This window comes from Chaetodon auriga, chromosome 19 (assembly GCF_051107435.1).
Source record: "Chaetodon auriga isolate fChaAug3 chromosome 19, fChaAug3.hap1, whole genome shotgun sequence".
Taxonomy (NCBI): domain Eukaryota; kingdom Metazoa; phylum Chordata; class Actinopteri; order Chaetodontiformes; family Chaetodontidae; genus Chaetodon; species Chaetodon auriga.
Window position 1 is genome coordinate 15,754,374 of NC_135092.1, and position 23,099 is coordinate 15,777,472.

Here is a 23,099-nt window from a genome sequence, read left to right on the forward strand (position 1 = left end):
ACAAAACAATAACAAAGCATTTTTATTCACAAATGTACAAAATTCAAGATTATATTACATATTTTGGCTATAAACAAAAAAAATCTTTGTTCAGAGTTCACTCATTCAATACAAAAATATGAATGTCTCATATAAATTATTGCACTTCGCAGCTGCAGTGCATTGAAGATTGCCATCACCGTTTATAAGTGAAGTGTTCACCTGATTTAAGTCCGATTGTGGAAGAGAGGTTTCTAAGAAACACACAAACAACCATATGGCACTTTTTCATAGTTTTCACCCTTTTTTATATTTTCCTTAATCTTTGGTACCTTCTTCGGAGTCACTGAGCACCATTCTGTATAAATTAACATTGTACCTGAAATTAATGGCATTGCAGGTGAAATGTGTATATAAATATAGATGTATTAATACAGTATTTTGAACAGTGTGAAGTTGTTAACAGAGCCTATATTGGCATGTTGCTGGTAGAAGGCCTCTGGAGATGTTTGTCTGTTGCTCCTGGTTTCCCTGACAGAAATACATTTCCAGTTAAAAGCTGTTGGCACCTGGTCCTCCAAGTTTTGTCGGTTAAATAAGACAAATTCCAGTTTGGTCCCTTTCATAAAAGTTTACAACCCTGACTGAGAGGTCTTGTCAAGTCACCTGCACAATGTGCAAAGACGGGATCGGCCTCGAGAGAAATTCTAGGCTCTTGAGGGAGTCGTGCTCTTTTTGCCGTGAATACCACAGCTTGTCTTGTTGCTTGACAACGGCCGGAAGGCAAATTATGGTTTTTAAAAAGTGTAGGTCACAACTTTGTTCAGGGTTCTGCAAACATATCTTTTTCCTGGAGCCTTCATTCCATCCCCAAGTCTCATAAGTGTCTCTTCATGTGGAGAGCAAGGTGGTCTGACCTCGAGAAGGCCCGGTCACATTTCTGACACTGAAATGGTCGGTGGCCTGTGTGTTTCCTGTAGTGGCGTGTGAGCTCGTCCGAACGTGCAAACTTCCAACCACAGCCCTCCCAGTCGCAGTGGTAAGGCTTCTCCCCTTTGATGGAAACACAATACACACATGGAGCAGTTAGTGCCAGCCCGGAGGTTAAACTGGTCCAACCTTCCCCACCTAGACGAGAAAAGAGGTTCGTCCTGTCCTGCAGCTAGTTTATAAAGGCCGAGCTAATCAGCCTGGGGTTTGTATTTGAACAGGGATCAGTATCAACCTGTTTCACTGCACCTGCCGAACAACTCCCCTACCCCACCCCCCAACCCATCTAACCCCCATTCATGACTCGATAATTCAGTGTGTTGGTACATCATGTGCAAGAGACATTTGGATTGTAATTTGCTCTGAACAGTGAACGCAGCATGAAAGACCTGTTAAGCAGCGTTTTATAGCTCCCAAAAACATGCCTCCTGCTACCTGCGAGGACCATCTAAGATACACTTACATACCTGTGTGTGTGCGGTGATGTGCTTTGAGGTGAGAGCTCTTTGTGTACGTTTTCCCACAGCCAACATAGTCACACGTGTGTGTGGCAACTCTCTTCCTCGGCCAGGAGCGCCGACCGCGTTTGGGCTTTGGTTCCTCCGGCAAGCAGTCGCCACTGGAGATCATGAGGGGCTCTGCGGGGTCAAAGGATCGCGGTCATCATCGCATGTACGGAGAAAATATTCAGTGTAGAAATATATCAGATAGGAGCTCTGCTAAGGAGAGCACTTGACCACTTCGAACATGCAGGTCAGTATACAGCAGAGAGCTGCAGAATGTCCCTAATCTTTGAGAAATATGTGCTTTTATGTCATCAACTTCATGATGCAATAGAAAATATCAGCCTTCTTCTTAAAAAAAAAAAGCCAATTTTTCAAAGAACTTCAAAGCACTGTAGTGCAGAAAGCAAAGGGGCACACCACTGAACACTGATCCTATGAAAACAACATAATAACTGCACATTTCATCAAACATCTGGTGGTGCCTTAGATCTATTTTGGCTGGTTAAAGAACTTCATGAAGAAAAGAAGGTTTGCTGTCCAAGGCCATTGGATGTAGGTTTCAGTCCCTTTGAACTGCTGGTTTTGGGGTATAATTAAAGCCCTTAAGGTTGTATAATATGTATTTAAACAGAGTCTTTGTAATCCTGAAGTCCAATCTGTTCCGCGTCAGTCTCTTTATCATGTATGTACACATTTTCTTTGACTAACAGGCAAAATCTCAATAGAAGTTAAATCCAACTTTTTTAAAGTAGCTCTGAATAATGAGGAAAAGAACTGTGTGCTAACCTTGGTACTGCATGGAGGATGGCTGAGGGTAGGAGGTGTAGCCCGGGGAGCTATGGTGGTATCCCTGGGGAGGTAGACTGATCTGAGAGTGGGGATGCCCCAGGACCTGGTGCTCCCGGCTCAGAGGATGGTCTGGGGAGAGGGAGGAGGATGACGATAACCTGCCGCCTGTCATGGATCTCCCTCCGCCAGGGAAGCCATGTAGTTCTAAGTGGCCGGGGCGCTGCTGCTGGCCGCCTCGGCCCTGGGAGTTTACCCCACCCAGGTGTAGGTCGATGGGCTGCGAGATGGTGCAGTTACTGGGGTTCTCCTGCTTTATCCTGTGGCAACCAAAGGATGGTGATGCGCGTGAAGGAGTTGGGTCTGACGCTGCATTAACGCAGGCCTTGCTTACGCTCACGCCTTGGCTGTATTCCCCCATGTCCATCGTTGTCTTGACCACAAACTTGCCTTGGAGGCTGGGTGGGTGGAGGTATGCCGGGTCCAACTCAGGTCTCATGAGCTCTGCCACAAAGCCTCCAGAGGGCGAGACATCACTGATATCTGGGATGGTATAGAGCAGCTCACTGGCGGTGCCCTGAGGGGAGGGGAGAGGGTAAGATGAGGAGAAAGAGCCAGGGGAGGGAGACAGGGCCTGGGCAGAGCTGCATGCCATGGCCTCCTCCTGCTGCTGCTGCTGCTGTTGCTGCTGCTGCAGTATGGAGTTAGACAGAATGAAGTCGTAGTCCAAGTCCGGGTCGGGATCGGTGTGCTTTTTGGACATGCTGGGGCTTGTTGTGCTGGTGGCTATGGGATGGTCTGGGTCAGAGCAGCTGCTTCCGGTCGGCACGCTGGGTCTCTTAAGAAGGGACAACTCCTCCTTCCATCTCTAGAGGAAAGTTACAGAGGCATTAACGACTGCACCCGAACAAGCTGAGTACGTGCTACTGTTCATCGGATACAGACAGTAGCCGAGAAAATCACATGTGAATTTGTCTATTTAGAAATAGTATAATGTAATTTATATAGTATAAGTCAGTGCACGGAGGAGGAAAGGCCCTGGCTCTGTGATGGAAAGTGATTATTATGCCAGCTCAGCTACAGAGCTAAGTCTGGTGTAGCAAGTGTCCTTGGCACAGAGCACTCCCTAGAATACAGATTAGTCTCATTCACAAAGAAAGTGCACCGTGAAGCACTGGTAAGTGATATTTGATCAAATGATCAGGCTCAGACTGCCATCACAGGATTCTTGCAATCAATTTGTAGCCTATTAATGACTAAAAAGAAAAAAAAAACAAAACAATAATCATAATGCTGGGGATCTGGATGTTTTCTGCAGTTTCCCATGCGCTCTCTCACGGTCTCCATGCTTGCTGGAAACCTACTGGAGTAGTCAGTGTAAACTGGTGCACGCCCCGGTGGAGTGTGGTGTCAAACCCTGGCTGAAGCCATAATAACACATCGGAAAACAGCTCCAGTCTAAATAAACTACACAGGCTACATATGTCCCCCCACACACCCGTGGCTATATGGCATGCGCATGCAACAAGAAGTGACCACAGGCTACTCACTAAATTGGCACTTCCTATGGATTTACTCTTGACAGTGGGGCCGCTGGCAAACGTGGAAATTGACGGCAGAAGTGTCCCACCTAAAGCCATCTCGACATCATTTGGAGGCTGCCTGAAATTAAAGAGAAAATATCGTAAATCCCCGTGGAGTGATCCCGGAGCAGCGAGCGCAGCCTGTTATAGTCCAAGACGTTCATCAGTCAGATGTTATTAAAAGTTTCTCAAGGTCCACACCTCATCAGTGAGAAGCTATGCGCGGTCCTCGCGGCCGTTCTTCGGTGTGGCTGCAGCACTGGCTTTTCGTTAAATATCCCCGGGTTGAAAGTTTCTGCTCCGCGTCGCGCGTTATGCTATATTCCAGTACATGCTGCCGCTGATGGGCGCGCCGGGTTGAAGCAGCCACACAGATTGCTTTTCGACGCTAACGCAATTTTGAAGGGGAAGACAGAGAGGCGACATACGGGGAGAATCCCTCGCGCCTGTTGCCATGCAGCAGACCGGCAGGCTGGACTGAGGAACCCGCGTGAGAGGTATCCTTAAATCACTGGAGCTGGACACGCCTTCGTTGCCCCGCAACAAGCGGAAAAACAAGCGCGAGGGAGGGAGCACGTGGGGGGAGGCTGGGGCGAGCGGGGAAGAGAGAGAGGGAGAGAGAGCGAGGTTTGTTTGTATTCATAGCAACGGCACCTATCCTTACTACTGTTATCCCCGTGAAATGTGGGTGAAGAAGCGCGTTTTTTCACACCGGCTAAAATGGGAATAACAGTGAGTATTTTTTATATATGTCTAGATACTCAACTGCCGGCATGGGGGATCAACCGGGTGGTCAAACGCTTACATTAGCCTACTTCGTTAGCTAGCTACTTAAGAAAAACAAACACACCGAGAGGCTAAAGGTTGATGGTGAACATGTTCTTTGCTAAATTTGTCACATAATACACTCATTTCGTGATGTATTTGTAGTTCCTTTGGCAAGTGATAATAGATAGCCCACTAATGACTACATATATCAGTACTAGCTTATAGGTAATTATGGGTATTGTGGGTACACCTTAGGTTTATATTACAAGACTGGAATGCAATTGCTAACCTTGCAATGTAGCATTTAAGTTTTTTCTTATTTGTACATAGAAAGACCATATTATTTTTACTGTATAATTAGTTTTATGCTTAATTTAGCAGGCAGCAGAAGTAGCTCATATCTCAATATTATACATGAATACATGTGGACATACTGTACACACACATGCTTATACTGGTCTCCTGTGTGTCTACATTTTAGAGTTACATTTCTTGACACCAAAGTTGTCAAAAGTATTAATACTCCAATACTTTTTCAATGCCACGTGTTTAAAATGATGTGATTTACATTAACTATACATCCCCTGGTATGGAGAGTGCCAAAGCTATTTAAAAAGAAAAGCTGATCTACAGTCAGATTTCATGGCTGCACAGATGAAAACAGGGAAGAAATAAACTGTGGCTGTTAGAGTATTTTCTCCAGCAACGAAACCCACCACATGAGTGGAGGCAGAGGCACGAGCAGGCAGCCCTACACGAGTGGATGTCAGAACAGCTAGCAATCGGCCTGTCACTGTTATTAAATACGCAAGCTACAGTTAGCTGTTAGTCTGCGCCAGCAATTCTTTTAGGTTGTTAAAAAGAAAAGAAAAAAGAATCCTATTTTGTGTGCCAAAGACTTGTTTTTCTTTTTGCCGAGGTATCGATAGAGGTATTGGGTATAATTTTTTTATACTAATATTGTACCAAGTTTAAAACTCTGGTGTCGTGACAACATTAGTTTAAACATGTGCTTGTTTACTGCAATTTAATATCAAGCAACCAAAAGTAAACATATCTTTAATGGCCTTCTTTGCAAATCACACTCTCTCCCACTGCCAAAGAAAGCCCCAGGAAAAAGACTTTTAACACTGCAGTACAGTTATTAAAATGAAAAATGGAAAAACTTGTCTTACCTGGGAACATTAAAATGCTGAGAACTGCTCAGTGTTGAGTTTGAATTGGGTTCAGGCGGTGTTTGCTCAGAGCTAGCAAGCTAACACAAACCTCTCTGTCCAACATAATTAGACACATTTACTCAAGAGTTCAGTGAAAGAGCAAACAAAGCGCTTGCCGCTGTTCCTGCTGCATCAGGATCTTGTCTGTTAGGCATGTCAACAAACATGCCGTCATTTCAACAGGACACATTCACTGTCACTGTATGTTGGTGTCTTCATTCAAAGTTTTCATTTGCATGAATGCACATTGCTTTGGTTAGCAAACAAAAACTGGTTTGAATAATATAGACTACAAGGCCATGGGAACTTAGCAAATAGAATGTATGTCCCGCTGGGCATCCCATGATTTATTGTTTGATATATTAACAGAAAGACTCTTATTCCAACTATGTCCAAAGAGTAATATTTGTATTCTCTTCCCCCTACTCTCCAGTTGCGTGGTGAGAAGTGATGGCTTCAAACCTACAATGTTTGAATTACATCTGTTGTTCTTGAAGACCTGTTTCCTACAGCAGGTAGGAAGACAATGAGAGCTATGTCATTATAGCCATAGTCTTTATGGTGGGAGATAAAGACTTTGAAAATGATCCTGAAAATAAAAGCTTGACCTTGACAGCTGAGGTGCTTTGCATCGCAATGGTGACAGAGAAAAGAAGGAATAGAGAAAAGAGATAAAGGAAGAGAAAATGACACCATTGTGTGCTTTTCCTGACACAATGAAGTCATGGCGATTTAGTAACTCACACCAAACTCTTGTATGGAAATATTTTAATGCAACACTTACACTGAACATAGTGAGAATATGAAAGTGCAAGCTGTGATACCCTGCCCACAATGAATCATTTCAAGCGTTCCAGATTTTGACATTATGTTAAAGGCAGTGATGACATAACTGCAGAATTGGATGTGGACATATTGAGGTAATGTTATTGTATCAGCGAGGACAACTGTTGAGCACTAACTCAATGCTGAAGAGGTGTCATACTTTCCTCTCATTAACTGCAACAAGTGTCCTGTTAATGTTGTTTCTGTGTGTGCTTATCAGCACAGATCAAGTGTGGACGTCCTGACACCTACTTGAAGAAACACCTTCAAAGTAATTACTGTTTTAAATGTGAGCTCAGGTGCTTTTCTTGGCTGTGTCAAGAGTTTCAACCTCGTAGATATTTAGTATCTTCAAAGCAGCCACAGTACCGCCGACATAGTCCTGTGGCAACGCTATTATTCAAATCGAGATCAAACTGTTGATAATCCAGTCACAGAGTTGTGAACATTGATATTACGTTAACAGAGTGGAAGTAGTCAAATAACTCGACTGCACAACACTTTTTCGGCTTTTTCCCCCCCTTGGCGAGCGTGTGACTGACATGGTTTCCATCGGTGTCCCTCAGTTAAGTTCCCCCTCCTGGAAAGCACCCAAGTGAATATGAGTACCAGCGGATCATAACTCCAGATATTGAGGTTTTCAGTGCTCTCTTCCAGATGCTGTTCGGTAATTAAAAAATAGCTTTCATTCTTTCCTTAATTCTTGAAAGCTGAGTCAAGCTTTTTTGATTCTCAGTGCTGCACTTCCCTCCACTCCACCTCACATTAGCTCTAATACAATTATACATGTAGGAACTTTCTGTTTTGTCACCCATAAGCAAAGCCAAAGAACCTTTGAGCAGCTCCGGCAACAAAGCACCAACTATAGCTCTAATTGTAATAATCATTTCCTTTGGCACTGCAGAGTTTTTTGTTTGTTTTATTCAACAGCACTGTTGGAGTAGTGTAATGTAGAGTCATAATTCTCCATCTCATAATGAATTTGAAGACTGACTACACAAAAGGAGCACTGTTTAAAAAGAATAAAGGTTTCATTTCAGCTGTTTAACTCCTTCTGGGTTGGGGTTTGACACCAACATCTGTTCAAAGATCATAAACTACTTTTCAGGCATGACAAAATCATAAAGAAATCAATAATAATGAACCCCATGCGGCTGATCAGGTATTTAAATCCTAAAGTTATATAAACTACAAGGGCTGAATTTAATGATTAGTTTTTATGTGTCCTAATTGTTTTGGCTACAAAGTATCACAAAATAGAGACAAAATGTCTATTATTCCTCAGAGCCCAAGGGGACAGTTTCCACTGGCCTGCTTTGCCCGAACAACCAAAAAATATGCATTTTAAACAATGAGACGCAGTAAATGTCATATCTGAGAAACTGAAAGGAGTGAATGTTTGGTATTTTTGCTTAAAAGATGACTGAAATGTGTAATTGATTATCCCAGTAGTTGCTGTTTTCTTTTTTTTTTTTAAAGATAATTTTGTTTTGACATTTTTGCGTTACTCTGACAGTGACAGCTGGAGTGAGACAGGAAAGGCAAGAGGGAGAGAAAGGGGATGACATTCAGCAGAGGACTGGAATCGAACCCGGATCGCTGCAGAAAGGACTCAGCCTTGATACACGGTACTCACTTTACTCTACTTCTCTGTCAACCGACTAACTGATTAATTGACTAATTGTTTAAGCTTATCAAACTAAGGACGTTTGTTCCATATAAGCTTTTGTAATGGCTATATCTGTGTACAGGTGGACATTTGCAACTAAAATCAGGTGAACATTCACATTTCAAGTTCTGTGGCTGAACTACCGCATCAAACGTCCGTTTACAGTCGTTATTGTAGGATCTTTAACAATCCTTTTAGACCAGGACTGCTTGACTTTTACATTTCAAATACTCTAAAATGTCCTGTAATCTAAAAACACCTGATGGATCCAGGCCTGGTGTTCAGCTCAACACAGTTTTTAGCTCCTCATACGTCACCACACCTGTTACTGTGGTCCAGACGTTCACCAGCAAGGGAAACCTACTACATAAATCATCACAGTGACAGGGATTAGCTCTGGCCATTTTTATGACAAAAAAGTTCTGTATTTGTTTTCCAAAGGGCCACAATGCTAACAGATGGGGATGGTTGACAGTTCTGCTGTGTGATGGTATGCATATGGATGAGGTCTGAGTCAGTCAGGGCTGTTTGTTTGGACAATTCCAGCCAAGCCTCTATAGCTGGACGGAGATGTGGCCAGGCTGGGATGCAACCAACCAACCCTGAGCTTTCATCACGTCATATAATTTAGTGGTGGGCCTCCACAAGGGTAGGAAAATGTCGTTGAGGTATGGGTTGGTGGTCGTGGCTATGTTGCAGGGCTTGTGTAAAGTGAAATGGGTTTAGAAGAGGAAGCAGAGAGAGGGAGAAGTCGGCGAGAAAGAGACTGAGAGGGAGGAGAGAGCTCCTGCCGGGCGGCAGGCTGTCCAGCCTTTGCCTGCCCTGGGATTCCTCGGCAGCCTTAAATATGCCAGTTATTTTTAACCAGCGACGTAACAGAGCCCAGCGCCGGCCCCCTCTGTTACAATATTTCCTTTCTGTCAGGAGGGGAAATGGAGGGGAGCCACACTTCCTGGTCACGTGATGCAGCTCAGGCAGCCGAACGAGAGACGTACACGACGGGAAGTGGGGAAGAACGAATGAGGGGAGGAGAGGGAGCTTGGTTGGCTGCCTCATACCCACACCAGCCCACATAGTCACTCAGCACCTCCTTTCTCCAAAGCTTAACCCCCTCAAGCTGGCCAGATGAGGCAGTCTGTTTTAATCAGATGCTCAGACGTCAGAAGCCAAAGGGACCAGAGCAGAGATTGGCGTTCGTGAGCTGCGGAGGAAATGAGAGTGCGGCTACAGCACATACAGACAGAGGGGTGGGGGGAGGGCCCTGTGACGTCAGACCAGGGACCCGCCAGGATTAGAAGCCTCTAAAAAGAAAAGGCCTGGGACTGAGCTGCCAGAGCTGGAGAAAATGTGTTTCTCTGTCTGTCTGACATGGGAGACTCAGGGACTTCCCATGAGCTCACCTTGTTGACATACAGAGAACTTGGACTGGTTCATGTCTCAATCTGCGCTAACCTCACTACCAGCAAAATTAGTACCAGCCACAGATCATGGACTGAAATGTTTGACTGATTTGTATTGTTTCACAACCACAGCGGACACATGTCAGTTAAATGGATGAGCATGCACAATACGTCAGGCTTAATTTAGTTGAAGTACACATAAAATGATTGGATGCTTGTCTAATATACACACTTAAAATCACTGGGTAGAAATACTTTTAAGATCTACTCCAGCTCATTTTAAACATACAGGCCAATACTTCCTCAACAGTTTTGAATATCGTATATACATTGTTTTGTACAACTCAGAATATAATTGTGACAGTCTTAACATAAAACTTGGGTTTAAACTTGCGTTTATGTAGCATTGGGTCAAAATAACTATATGTCAGTTTTGGTGAATAACCCAACAGTAATATAAAAATAGCACTAACACCGGGCCAAAGTAACCCATTGTCTTGGGTTTGCTTGGTTTACTACCCATGGGTACTAAATTTAAACTTTTACTTTAAAGGTTCAGTAGGTAACTTTTATAAAACTAGATTTTTGTCATTTCTGATGAAGCTGTCACTATATCCCGACAGAAGTACACGAGGCAGATGATATGTGAAAACGTCAGGTTCCTCTGGCTTCTTGTAGTGCTCCTAATGGCATTTGCAGGAATACTGACGCTTTGGGTCCGGTGGCCAACCCAAAGCGTCAGTATTGGACAGCCTGGGAATGAGACTCAATGATCAACCAATGAATCAGTGAGAAACAGCATTTCAGAATCGGTGGAATGTCAAACAGTCATATGATGCATTTGTGAAACTCTTACTAAAAACCAAATGACTTTCGGGTAGGGTTAAAGAATGGAAGTAATCCAAAGATTGTAAATTCTATTGATTGGTAATCTTAGACTTAAATGAGCTGCGCATTAAGTTACTGAGCCCCTCAACCTGTTTCTTCATGCTTTCTATTTATTGTCATGTTTAAATATGACTCACTGTCGAAAGGGTTAAGTCGTCTGCAGAAACAAAGCAGTGTCCTTAATAGAACAGATATTGTGTGCACTATCTATCCAAACGGTTTGACAACATAACGTAAACATGGAAGGAAACTTAATTCCTTCGGTACTTTAATCATATTTACAAATGTTCAGACGCGGGTCATCTAAGGTTGAATACAGACAGCAGCATCTGTCAGCTATAAAAGCGATCTGGCAATCAACTCTTTGATATGAGTTTTCAAAGTTTCGACACAATAGGAGACAATTAACTGAGCTCCAAGGAGGCCAAGTCATCTGTGCTGAAAGAGCAGGTGCAAGAAAAGAATGTGGAGTAGGAACGATCTCGGAAATCATGATAACATGTGGTAAACACAGACGAAGCGCAGCTGAAAACAGATATCGCGTTCACAAGCTAAAGCCAACCGACGGAGATACAATACAGTATGTTAGAAATTCAAAACACATTGTTCTATATAGCTCAGCTAATTCAGCAAGAAGAATCAGCCATGTTAGCATTGAAAGCGATTTATCTTAAAATGTTCCCATTATTTTGTCCACCCTTGTATCTATGGCTTTTAATGTATACTCCAGAGCAGCATGAGCTAAAGAACAATCTAATGTAACACAAACCGTTTCAGTCAAGCCTGTACCATTAAAGCTAAGTGTACAGGCTGTCAGTAAACCAAGGCCACATCTTTACAGCATTAGAGAGGTTCCTATAGAAACATAAGTGCATTTAAGTTTTTTATTTCTCTGTATGAGTCTGTATCAGACTCCTGCTGCACAGCAATTATGGCAATCACCAGCATTCTTAAACCTTCAAGAGCGCCCTGGCGTTGATTCAGAGGCAGCTAATAGGTCGTCTACGCTCTCGATGCACCGCTGCTAAACCATGGCTGTCACATTTTCACAACACTTGATTAAATCTTTATGTTCGTGGAATTTGAGATGCAATGTGATAAAGGCTCGGCGGTTCAGAGACACAGACGTGTAGCCTGGAGTGGGTGATTTACAGAGCTTTGAGCCTGCGTATCATTGCACTTGGAATTTTAAGCATTTAAGCAAGTACATTTTGAACTCCAACAGATTTATTGAAGCATAAATACTTTAAATGGATAATTTGTACAGTTAAAACTACCAAATAGCCTGCATCATCTGCTGATGGTCTCCAGACTGGCTGAACACTACTGAGTGGAGGTCTGTAGATAAAGTGTTTGGCATTATAATATGCAGAAATTCATGTAGTAATTGTTGTCAGATTTTCAGGGTAGTAGGCCTCTGCGTTCCTGAGAGGTGTGGACTCTCCTGTTTTCCCACTGGGAGTGGTTGGGAATGTGTGACCTTTTCCACGGATCGCCGTTTTTCAGGTCCTGGATTAGCTCTCTGGAAACATGCCTGCAATTGGTGCAGCCATTCAGAGACATAAAATGACAATAATAACTGTGAATATCAGCACGTAGGCGCTGCAGGATGATCCATGGTTTGTAGGAGAGAGGAGACAGTCTTGTTGGGAAACTCCCGTCGCTAAACGCAGGGAACCCCTAATAAATTCGCTGTGCAATAAGAGAGGAGAAACATAAATGTCACTGCTGTTTCTCCAAACCTCCCTATGGTTTGAACTTTAATATTCAAGCATAAATCTGGGAGCTAGATGGCAAAACTTTGGAAGACTTGAACAAAAGAGGAATGTTTTGAAGGACTTAGAGGAGAGACATGGAAAACTGTAGTCAGAAAAATACTTTAAAGTTCAAAGTAGAAACTCATTTCTTGCGTTTTTTTCTCACTCCATGCCATTAGTTTTCTTTCCTCTGTGCATTTTCCTGTGTATGTACAGTACATATATCCCCAGGGAAACAACTTTTATGGCAACATTTTCAAGCCAAGAGTCCAAATCAAATCAGAAATGGCACATTGTGGTAACCTTAATCAAACTACAAATCATTTCAGACCGATCGTACCCGCTGGAATGCTGAGGAAAGAACAATACTTGACAGGCCCAATTTAAGTGATAGCTTCTCCAGTCTGACGTTTTATTGACATCATGCTGAGTCTAATTGAGGAGGGGGGTTTCAGTAACTCAAACCAGATGGGCCACCAGCTCATGAACCAACAGCCCCCTTTCTCTCTACTCTTTCTCACTCACTGTCTCCCTCTCTTTCTCTCTTGCACTCAGAGCTGTTTTGGCTCAATGAAATGCTTAACTTTGAAATAAAATGTCATACAATTGACGTGTTTAGTCAAATTTATATTGATTGTAAGAATCTGATACCATGCCATTCATTATAAAGAGACAAGACTTGGAGCTGGCAGGGGAAAGTAAGGGGTGAAAGCATTTTCTTTGCATGTCGAACTCCATGGATTTTATTTCAGATTTTCTTTTTGGGATCGAGTGATGAATCCTCCTGAGGGAATAGTTAGGAAAGAGTATGGAAATACGCTCATTTGGTTTCTTGGATGAGAGTTGGATGAGATGACTGCAATACTGTATCACGGCAGTGTGCTGAAGTCACAGAATTTAATGTATAGGATTTGTGTACATGAACAGGATTTTTTTTTCATGACGCTTACACACTGATGTATTTCAAGTGGAGGCATTGTTCATGCCTGCAGCATGGCTGCTGCTGTTCTCTGTCCCTGGTCAAGTTAGCTATAATAAATATGCAATATCAGGTTACACTTACAGGAAAATAAAGCTTGCTGAGAAACACTTCAGGTGGTACAGTTTGGTCAGGGTTAGGCACCAAAAGTACTTGGTTAGGTGTAGTAAAAGATTATGATTTGGGTTAAAATAACTAAACAATCACAGCTGTTTATTGGTTTCACATGGGAGCCAAACCCCAGTCTCCTGTGTGAAGTTCTGTAATTGGGCCATCCATCATCCCATCCACCTTCCTATGCAGACTTTCTGTCTCTTTATCCTACATTCATCCCTATTAGTTTTAAAGTTGTGCTGAGTGTCATGAAAAAAATGGAACATTCATGTTCATGCACACAAATCTGTAAATTAAATTTTGCAACTATCTCAGGAACGGCCATGATACTGGGCTGAAGATTCAGACCACTCACAAGTAAAGATGTAGCTTGGGCCAACAGCCAGTTAGCTTAGCTACTAATTGGCTAGAAAAGATTGCAAACAAGTGGGAACAGCTAGCCTGAATCTGTATGGCAACAAAATCCACCCACCAGAACCTCTAAAGCTCACTAATTAACATGTTATATCTTGTTTTGTTCAATCTGTACAAAAGCAAAAGTGTAAAAACACAGTTTTGCACACGGTTATGTGCTGGACCGTTTCATGGCCGGGAACAGTTGCCAGGCAAAGAAAGTATGACTTGTTAATTAGTGAGCTTTAGAGGTGCTGGTAGGCGGGTTTTGGTACTTTTGAACAGAGCCAGGCTAGCTGTTTCCCCTTCAAGTCTTTATGTTAAGCTGAGCTAACCAGCTGCTGGCTTCAGCTACATACTGAGCATACAGACATGAGAGTGGTATCAATTTTCTCTGCAAGAAAGCAAATAAGCATATTTCCCAAAATGTCAAACTATTCCTTTGAAGCCTAAGTAAAGTTCCAATCCAGAGCGTTAACATGACACACACACGTGTACACACATCATACAGAGAGAGAGAGAGAGAGAGAGAGAGAGAGAGAGAGAGAGAGAGAGAGAGAGAGAGCGCTACTACACGGCTGTTCATTAGACACATGGATTTAATGAGTCTGAAGAGAACTGGCTGTTAGAAGTGAACTAAATTAGTAGGTTCACATTCTTTTGAGCCAAAATGGGAAATTTGCCACATCAGCAAAACACTCTTCATTTGCGGGCATTTTTGAAAAGACATCAGAGACTTTCTGATTTCATACCCACTGCGATCAATAGCGAAGGCATTAAAGTAATTTCACCGACTGTTAATGACATTCATGATGCAGCTTGTAGGCTATGGTACTGTAATCAAACAGGCTTGTTGAGAAAATAAAGGCATCAAGAAGTTCTTAAGAATTGAATTAGGATTACCCTGGCAAAAACCTCCACATAAATGCCCATAAACATGACAAAAAAGCATGGTAATCATTAAAGCTTGGCCATCAGTGGAAATACATGTAAGTCTGTTTTAGCACTCTGAATAGTGTGTTCTTGCCCACAGATTTTATTGATCTCTGGTGGGAAACTGGGTAAATTGTGTAAAGATGGCCCAGAAGGGAAGAATTGGAAACATTGCAAAAAGCAGTCAGACCACTGGAACTGATGTAAGATTAACACTTGATTGGTTGTCTCATTTTTCCGCTACTGGCACAGGAACACTGTTGTATGGACATGATACTGGTGGAGACAGAGCTTTAGTGCTTTGGCTAACAGTGAGCATTCACTACAGCAGAAAAAGAAATATTAAAAGCTTGATATTATAACATATCAAGTACATCCTTTGAGACATGTACAAGTAAATTAATAAACCTCAAAATTATTTGACGTGACTTAAGCTAGTTTTATTTCCCTCTCTGCTTTATAATTTGCATGCATGTACATCCATTATTTGCCAGTGGAAGAGATTGTGAGCTGTAATGGTATCGTGGAGCGGTGCTCATTCAGCTGTTACTCTTTTCAGTAGAATAGACGCCAGCCCAAAGCTCTTTAAATCTGGAAGTGGTGCCCAAAAACCTGCATGAAAAGGCAGGCAATCAAACATCATTGTTGATATATATCAGTTGAGCGAGCATGGTGAAATGGTGAATGAGACAGTGTGATTTTTTTTTTTGTTTTTTTTACATGTTTTGCTGGTCATTGCCTCCACAAGCTGCAGTGTTTAAAGCATAATTTGCTGCAAAGTTGCCATTTTGCCTGCGTGAACACGCCAAATTGGAACTTGAGGAGTTGCCAGTTTTGTTGGAGGAATCCACTGCTTCCACAATTGTTTTTAAATGAATGTTTTTAGCAGTTGTACGATTCGAAATATTGTGGATAATTATCTTGAAACATATCTAACTTTTTCTCACTGTGTGCTTTTCCAAAAATACCTCAAGCCTTTTGACTTTTTAAGAGAACTGTGTGACTCTCGTAGCAGTGGTTGTGTTTCTAACTATGTGACCTCGTTGCCCTGCGTTGGTTTCAAGACTTTACAGCCAGAGTGGATGCTCTCCAGCTTGTTGACTGTGTGAGAATGTGTGTGTGTTTGTGTGCGTGTGTGTGTGTGTGTGTGGACTTGTTCCACTACCCCACAATGTCAAGCTACAGTATGTATGCCTGCTCACATACATGGCAGACATGAGCTACATCTGTACCAGGGAAAATGTGATGCGGGATACTGTGTTGTGGTGAGATGTTGCCATATTATGGAGCTTGACAAAAAGCCAGTAAGACGTGGGCATGCAAACACCATGTTAGCATATGCGCACACACACACTCATACACACCTCGACTCTGAACGCTGAGGGAAAAATACAACTTTTTGTTTGTCTTGGAGGCTTCAGCACCAGTGTCACCACATTCGCACGCACCAAGAAAGTCATTTTGCTATTTAAAGCACACCCATGTTAACAATAAAGGGCTTATTCAGCTGACCTTGTATTTGTATTTTCTTGTTAAATAAGTGAGGGGCTCGTTCCTGCGTAGAGCAAACAAGTGACTCTGAAGAGAAGAACAATCAACAGTGTACCTGTTCTGGCTGTGCTGTCATTAGGAATAAACGGTTGTGCTCCTATGCTCACACATACCCAGGAGCTATGAGTATCCTCATTTCCTCTCCATGCATGTGCTTGTGTGTGTCTGAAAGAGACACGTGACTAGAGGAGCGGCGTATTGTATACGTGAGAAGATTATAGTTTAGTTTACTTTCTCTCCTCTGTCACAGAGCTGGGAACCACCGCAGGGAGGACATGAAGTTATTTTTGGTGCAACACACCTCTGTTTCCCCACTGGGTTCGAGACTGCCCCAGAGGATTGTGAACATTGCCACGCTAACGAAGATATTTTTACAGTGTGTTACAACTGTCTTAGCTTTGGCCAACTCCAAACACACAGCATCTTTAACAAGAGTTTACAGCCATGCTATCAGCACTGTGAGACTGTTCTAATGCTAAATGCTAACATCAACATGCTAACATGCCCACAATAGACAACGCTATATGTTGACCTTAAGCAGGAATGCTTGTCTTGTTCTCAGTTGAACATGTAAGCAAGCTGAAATTTACTACTTAAAGCTGCAGTAGGTAAGATCGAGAAGAGAGCAGACTTAGCCTGAAAATTTGAAACAACACAAGCTCCACGTCACTCCCCGTCCCTCTCCGCTGCACTCATGCCCTGCCTCCAAGCCCCTCCTCCCTGCGGCATCTGCGGCTGCAGTGACAACCAGTAATGTTAGCCTTAGCATCGGAAACAAGCTAACTCTGCCCAGCCACTACATCACAGTCGCTAACATACCGTACGTGCTGTGGAGTGTTACTGTAACAATCACCATATACTAGCTTTATGGTTATTTGTTGTCTTAGCCATATATGCTTGTGTTGGCAGAGGCAGTATGGGCAGTTTCTCCTTTGCTGGTGGCTGTTGCTTCGCCATAGCTTTCACTAGCCTCCTGACGCAGCTCACAGAGCTGTTCAATTGAGCGGCAGCCGGCAGCATGAGCGGAGGAAGGGGGCGGTTCGCAGCATGTGTGAGAAGTGATTGACAGATGTCAGACACTCCCTCAGACGTTCCTCTGGCTCTGATTGGTTGTTTTGTGTTGGGCGCGGTGGATTTTGCAAATCGCAGTAGGAGCAGTAGGTGGAACCAGTGGAGCCATTTTTTTTCACAGATTACATGTTTCATGTACTGCTGTCTGGGCATAGGGACAGTTTTAGCAAATATGACAAAAAAATTTCTTTTCTACAAGTTACCTACTGCAGCTTTAACATGAGACACAAAGTACAGCTGAAGCTGATGGGAATGTCATTTGCTCATAAACCAAAGTGTTAAAAACAATTGCACTTGGCTACTGTAGATGAAAAGTCAGGTGATCACCGAAGAGATTACTGGTCGCCCTCTGGGGACCATGGATGCCTGTATTAATGTCATGGCAATCCATCAAATAGTTGGTGAGATATTTCAGTCTGCACTAAAGTGTTTGAACGACCATCGACTAACTGCTGCTAGCCACGCAGCTTGCATGACTAAACAGAAGTTAAATGGATAAGAAAGTCCTTGGTTTTGCATAATGGTTTGAACGAACCCCCATGTTAGCAAAAGTCCTTTGGAAGAGAAAATCCAGGCCAACTATGAAATTATGCCCCCAACTGTCAATTGTTAATATGCAAAACAGTTAAGAGGCCAACTTCCTGCTTCAACTGACCGACCCTACAACACAGTAAGTTACTCAGCAGTAGTCGTTTGTGCCCTGACTGATTCTTAGCAACATTTGCAGCATGCTCACTTACTTTTACCTCCAAATAAAATGGTTTAGATGATCTAGTTCAGCTTGTCCACAGCCTGTCTGATCCTCTAACCATGTCTTACCCCATCTGAATTCATCAGATCTCAGTGATTGCTTTGGTTAGTACATTGTCATAATAACTGATAGATGCTGGTCTGAACCATGGAAATAAGGCCCACCATAAATATCCTTTAAAGCAAAATACACAGCAAACTCATTTCATGGAGGCTGGATTAGATTAAAATAACATCTCTTCCAAATACCATATTGATTTTTTTCCTCTTTCAACTCTCTCTTCATCTCCTGCTGGTTTAATTTTTCTTCATAGATACAGCACAGCAATGCGCACGCATACACTTCATCAACAAATCCACCACGACTTACCCTGCGTTCCATAACAAAGAATCCAGATTGTGTAACTGTCTGTCAAACCAGTTTTTTTCTCCTCACTATGTTAATACCTAACCACAAAGTTGCAGAGGGAGGGAGGACCCTCCCCTCCCTGTGACTCATTCTTATATGTGCGTAAGCAGTCGCTACAGACCTGAGAGTAGTATTCCATTACTCTTACCATTATTATTGTCTTCATGTTCATCATCATCACTGTTGTATTGTTAGCTCCTGGTACCAGGCTGGTGTAAATGACAGCCATACTCAAAAGCAGAGCTCACCGTGGCAGCCAGGCTTAGATCATAATGTAGATAATGCATCTCCATGGAAATGTTCAGCTGTTTAGTTTCTTTCTTACAGTGTAGTGTTTATTTTTTCACAGTAAGAAAGCAAAGCAAGGAGCCTGAAACCGAAGTGGTAAAACAACTGCAGAGTAAGAAAAGAAATAGGAAAGGGGGGGAAATACAGCAGATGTGAAATTGCAAGAACAGGGGCAGCAGAAAAGCAAATTTATGTAGAGAAAAGAGGCGTGTGGAGGGAAGAAAAAGGGGGACGATGGAAGTGCGGAGAAAGAGTTGAGGAGTGTGAAAAAAGCAGGTGTTGGGGATAGTAACTCTGGGTCAAAGAAGGATCACTGTCGAGGGGGTTTTCCATCGAGCTGAGGGTCTCTGTAGTATTATGTCACTCTTATAGCCCCATTAAGCCATAATGAGGGTGTTACCTAAATTATAATGTCACAGCTGACACTGCCAGCAATACTATTACACTTGGCTTCACAAAGTATCAAAGCAGTCACTGCATCAGCTTGTCCATATGACATATATACAACCTAGCTCTGGTAATGTTCTGAAATTGAGAAAAACCCAACAGGAATGTGAAACTTCAGCTCAGATCAAAAGTGTGGCACAGTCGGGACATGTTAAGTGAGCACGGAGGCCCAGAAACCACGTCAGATGCCATCGTGAGAGAGAAGCTATAGGGCACCGGGCCAAAGAGTAAATATTCACTTGACGATAATGTGCGTGCTGATCTGGTGTACACACCCTCTGCCCACAGATAGGAGCAGCCTTTTATCTTAAACTGTACACACACTGGCTCAGTAACAGTGACAGGACAGAAAAATAGCAGCACTGAGCAGAGAGAAAATGCTGAAGGGGCATCTTCAGTGACCATGGAAAATATCAAGAATTAATGACATAGTAAAGATGCAATATATGACTTATGTTCCCTAAATCATTGCGTATTTGAGCTCGGACTATTGCATGTGATATACTGTGCCAACATTTTCCAACTATAGTAGAAAGACAGCGGGGCTTCTCTCCTCTCATTTCAGTTGAAGTTTACAGTGATTTTAGCTGCTCACACTGCTGACTTATTTTTCTGAGGTACTTCATTTTTAGGATCCCTGTAAAAACTCATTTATGAGTATGAAAATATGGCAAAGGAAAGGAGCCAAGCGAAAGTAATGAAAACCCTCCCCTAACACATTAAACTTGTATATTAAGATAGATGGTAAATGGTTTGACCACTTGTCACTCCTTGCCTAAATGCTGTGATAGCTTTTTTTCTGTTGCCGACTCCATGACGTGTCTTATTCAGCTCCTTTTCAAAAGGGGTCCTATTGCTGAGGACCGTGGCCAGAGTCGTAAAGTGTGACAAACAGAGACAGTTTTTGTCGGTGACGGGAGTAATTTGATGCTTATCACCATTTCTGTGCGCCACTGGGTCTCCACTGCATGATGTGACCAACTGCAGCACAAAATGTTTTCGTTTTTCCAGTAGGAAATGTTGAAGTGGACCACAAAATGCTAGCTGCATCTCATAGTCCATCAGATAAGCAGACCGCAGTGACAAAAAGCACCTGAGGAGCTTCTCAATGAGACCTTTTGTGGCTTTGTGCCCCTCGCTGTTTGAAAAGCTAATAACTGTGCTCAGAGCTAAGGTCCATTTCTGAAATACACACAAGCATGTAATTATTGGCAGCTAATTTGCTAGTACAGCGTTACGGTACAAGTACAGCGTGGTCATTAAAACAACATTTCCTGTTTGAGTTCACTGATGCTTTGATTGATAAGCACAAAGACACAGTTTTATATCGTTAGAGATAGCAGGCAACAATCCAAAAGCAGAGAAGTTTCATGGTTAAGGGCGAGTTGCAGGGATTTTTGATTATCTTGGGCCTAAGAGAGAGAAGTATGCTTCCTGTGTCAGAAAGTTCTGTTCAGTATGCTTGAAATGAACTAGACTGTATCAAGTGTCATCTGAGAACGTTTCAAGGCAGAAGTGTGTATCGTCATCCCAAACGGGCACGCTTGAAGGTGTGGCGAAAAGCCTGCCGTCATAGCCTCTTCCTGGCTGCATCACACTACCTCACTAATCTCTCTCCAGGAACTCCGTATCTTTTGTGTGTCTTTGTTGTCTCAACACAAAGAATTGTACAAACGTGGATAATGGCACACACTTTCAGCAGGCTCTCCTGGAAGGCATTCCTGTTGCTGTGCTTGGCTGAACACACACAAAAAGTGACGGAAGTAGAAAAAAAAAAAAAACTAAGAGTGTGTAGCCATGCTACGTGCTTCGTGAGGTTGTACTTAAGCACAGTAATGCTTTAAGGTAAATGTAGATGTCAGCATGCTAATGTGCTCATAATGGCATTACAATGCTAATATTTAACAGGTAGAATTATAATAATATATTATAATAAAAAGAATAACATTTCCATTTTAATTTTTTTGTATGCTAACATTTGCAAAACAGAGTGAAAGCTGATGGGAATATCATTCCCATTATGTCAATGTATTGCAGGTATTGGGTGGTAAACCAAAGTATGGGACAAACTGAAATTTTGACCTGATAACGATGCTGAAGAAAAGTTCAGGGATCATAAAAATTATTACAGTTTATCCTGAGAGGGACACAAATTTCATGGCAATCTATCATCATCCAGATGTGAAAAAAGTCACCCTTATTGACGGCACCAGAGAAAAGTCAAGGAATCAGGAAATCAATTAGGACATATTTTCTGGTTCAAGGGATATATTTACCAAATTCCATGTAGTAGATGCAAAGATGTTTCTCGGGATAAGTGAAAACAGAAGAGAAAAAGTCAGTCACCAAAACAATAAGGATTCATCTCTCAGCACCGTGAATATCTGTACCAAATTTCCTCGCAGTCAGTGTGGCCCACAGAGGTGGATGTTACTAGCATGGCTAAAATGTGTGAAAAAAAGAGAGCTCAAGAGGGAAGTTTAAATCTTGCCATTTTTCTTACCTTTGCACACCTGGATGAACGCTGCATGACGTGGCCGTGCTTGTCAGATTGTTGGTTTCAAAAAGATGAAAATCAGCAATCAATGGCAGCCACCAAGGTATGGTGGTAGGATCTTTAATAAATGCTAACTTTGCTATGCCAGCCTTTATTTTCCATCTTTATTGAGACGATGCCAGAAGGTCAACTTTATGGTACGTGTAGTTGCGTTGAATTCTGATAGAATAACAGCCTCAACGTTTCCACCCCCTCTATGTGCACCACTATAATGGGACCATGACTTAACCTCAGACCCAGACCTACTTTCACTACATCACAGGATGCACTCAGGAAGGGTGGAACGGGCTGGAGCTTGAGCTCGGCTGGAGAGGAGTCGGCAGGCATAATGTCGGTCACAGGACGATGACCTCACAAGATCGTGCCTCCAACCTGTAGTTACGCAACAGTCCCTGCGCCACCCGTGTTGGCGAGGCCTGGGAGGAAGCGCTGAGGACAGACAGACCCCTCTCCCTCTCGGGGGGCCGGGTGGAGAGACAGGCCAGAGCTCAGATCTGATTTCGCAGGAAGGAAAGGAGAAGGGAGGGGAGCGTCGGATAAGAACGCTGCCGTTGCTTTATTTTATCCTTTCTCCCTCTTAACTGTGACCCAGGCCTGTGTTATGAATGCCACAGAGGTGGGGTTATTACACACACAAAGCCGAGCCAGGTCTAATCTTGTTACTATTCTGTTCAGTAACAATACAGGGCTCCTGTTACAGGGGCCACGATTGAGATAAGTGTAGTTCAAGAGAAACAAAATGGAGCGAAACTTATGTAAGGTCTTGAGGGGCTGCTGCCACTACAGGCTGATTTAAGTGTTTTGCTGATTGGCCTCCTGACATTTTAACATTCCTTAAATCCACCTTGAAGCACTTAGACCTGTATTTTCTCTTTCACTTTCCTCTGCTGTCATTTAGTGAGCTTCTTCTTCACTGAATAGCTGGTGATTTTGAAGTGCTTGCCTGTCTGTCTGCCCCGGGCCAAGGGGCGCCTCAGTCTGGCTATAAAAAGACAATTACTACAACAGGAAGCTCCTGTCAGCTGGAGGGATACACACAAGAAGGGCCAAGCCATGATCAAGGAATGCACACACACCCATATGCCTGTGCACACAAATACAAGCACAAGTACCTTCATCCGTGCTGGATGTCTGTCTGTACATCCATTAATGCTTACAAACGCACCTCAAACAACATCTGTGCCCACTCCAAGTCTCTTACGCCCGCCCTCATTCATCTGCCATGACAGGGCACTTATA

General features: G+C 42.9%; 1 protein-coding gene and 1 long non-coding RNA gene across 5 annotated transcripts in view; one reads left to right on the forward strand and one right to left on the reverse strand.

Moving 5' to 3' along the window:
- Positions 1 to 6: 6 nt before the first annotated feature.
- klf4 (Kruppel like factor 4) lies at positions 7 to 21,982 on the reverse strand. 3 transcript variants are annotated; one of them, XM_076758452.1, is made up of 5 exons: positions 21,807 to 21,982; positions 3,812 to 3,923; positions 2,262 to 3,129; positions 1,437 to 1,607; positions 7 to 1,032 (listed from the first exon to the last, which is right to left on the reverse strand). In XM_076758452.1, exons 2-5 carry the CDS (start codon positions 3,899 to 3,901, stop codon positions 857 to 859), a joined length of 1,305 nt encoding a protein of 434 aa, XP_076614567.1. In that variant the 5' UTR covers positions 3,902 to 3,923; positions 21,807 to 21,982; the 3' UTR covers positions 7 to 856. The 3 variants fall into 3 exon arrangements, with proteins under 3 accessions (XP_076614567.1, XP_076614568.1, XP_076614566.1); XM_076758453.1 differs by lacking the exon at positions 21,807 to 21,982 and adding an exon at positions 4,046 to 4,333 and having other exon boundaries at positions 3,812 to 3,919; XM_076758451.1 differs by lacking the exon at positions 21,807 to 21,982 and adding an exon at positions 4,046 to 4,333.
- LOC143338216 (uncharacterized) overlaps positions 4,243 to 23,099 on the forward strand; it is a 37,060-nt gene continuing 18,203 nt past the window's right edge. For both annotated transcript variants that reach the window (XR_013079230.1, XR_013079231.1), the window contains exons 1-3: positions 4,243 to 4,576; positions 6,263 to 6,344; positions 8,171 to 8,282. This is a non-coding gene — a long non-coding RNA (uncharacterized LOC143338216). The remainder of the gene's footprint in view (positions 4,577 to 6,262; positions 6,345 to 8,170; positions 8,283 to 23,099) is intronic.

What these genes read in the sequence shown, in the direction of transcription:
- klf4 (XM_076758451.1), bottom strand. An exon ending in ATCCTCCATGCAGTACCAAG is followed by an intron (nt 1,608 to 2,261) that starts GTTAGCACACAG and finishes TTGACCCCGCAG; the next exon opens with AGCCCCTCATGATCTCCAGT. An exon ending in ACATCACCGCACACACACAG is followed by an intron (nt 1,033 to 1,436) that starts GTATGTAAGTGT and finishes TTTCCATCAAAG; the next exon opens with GGGAGAAGCCTTACCACTGC.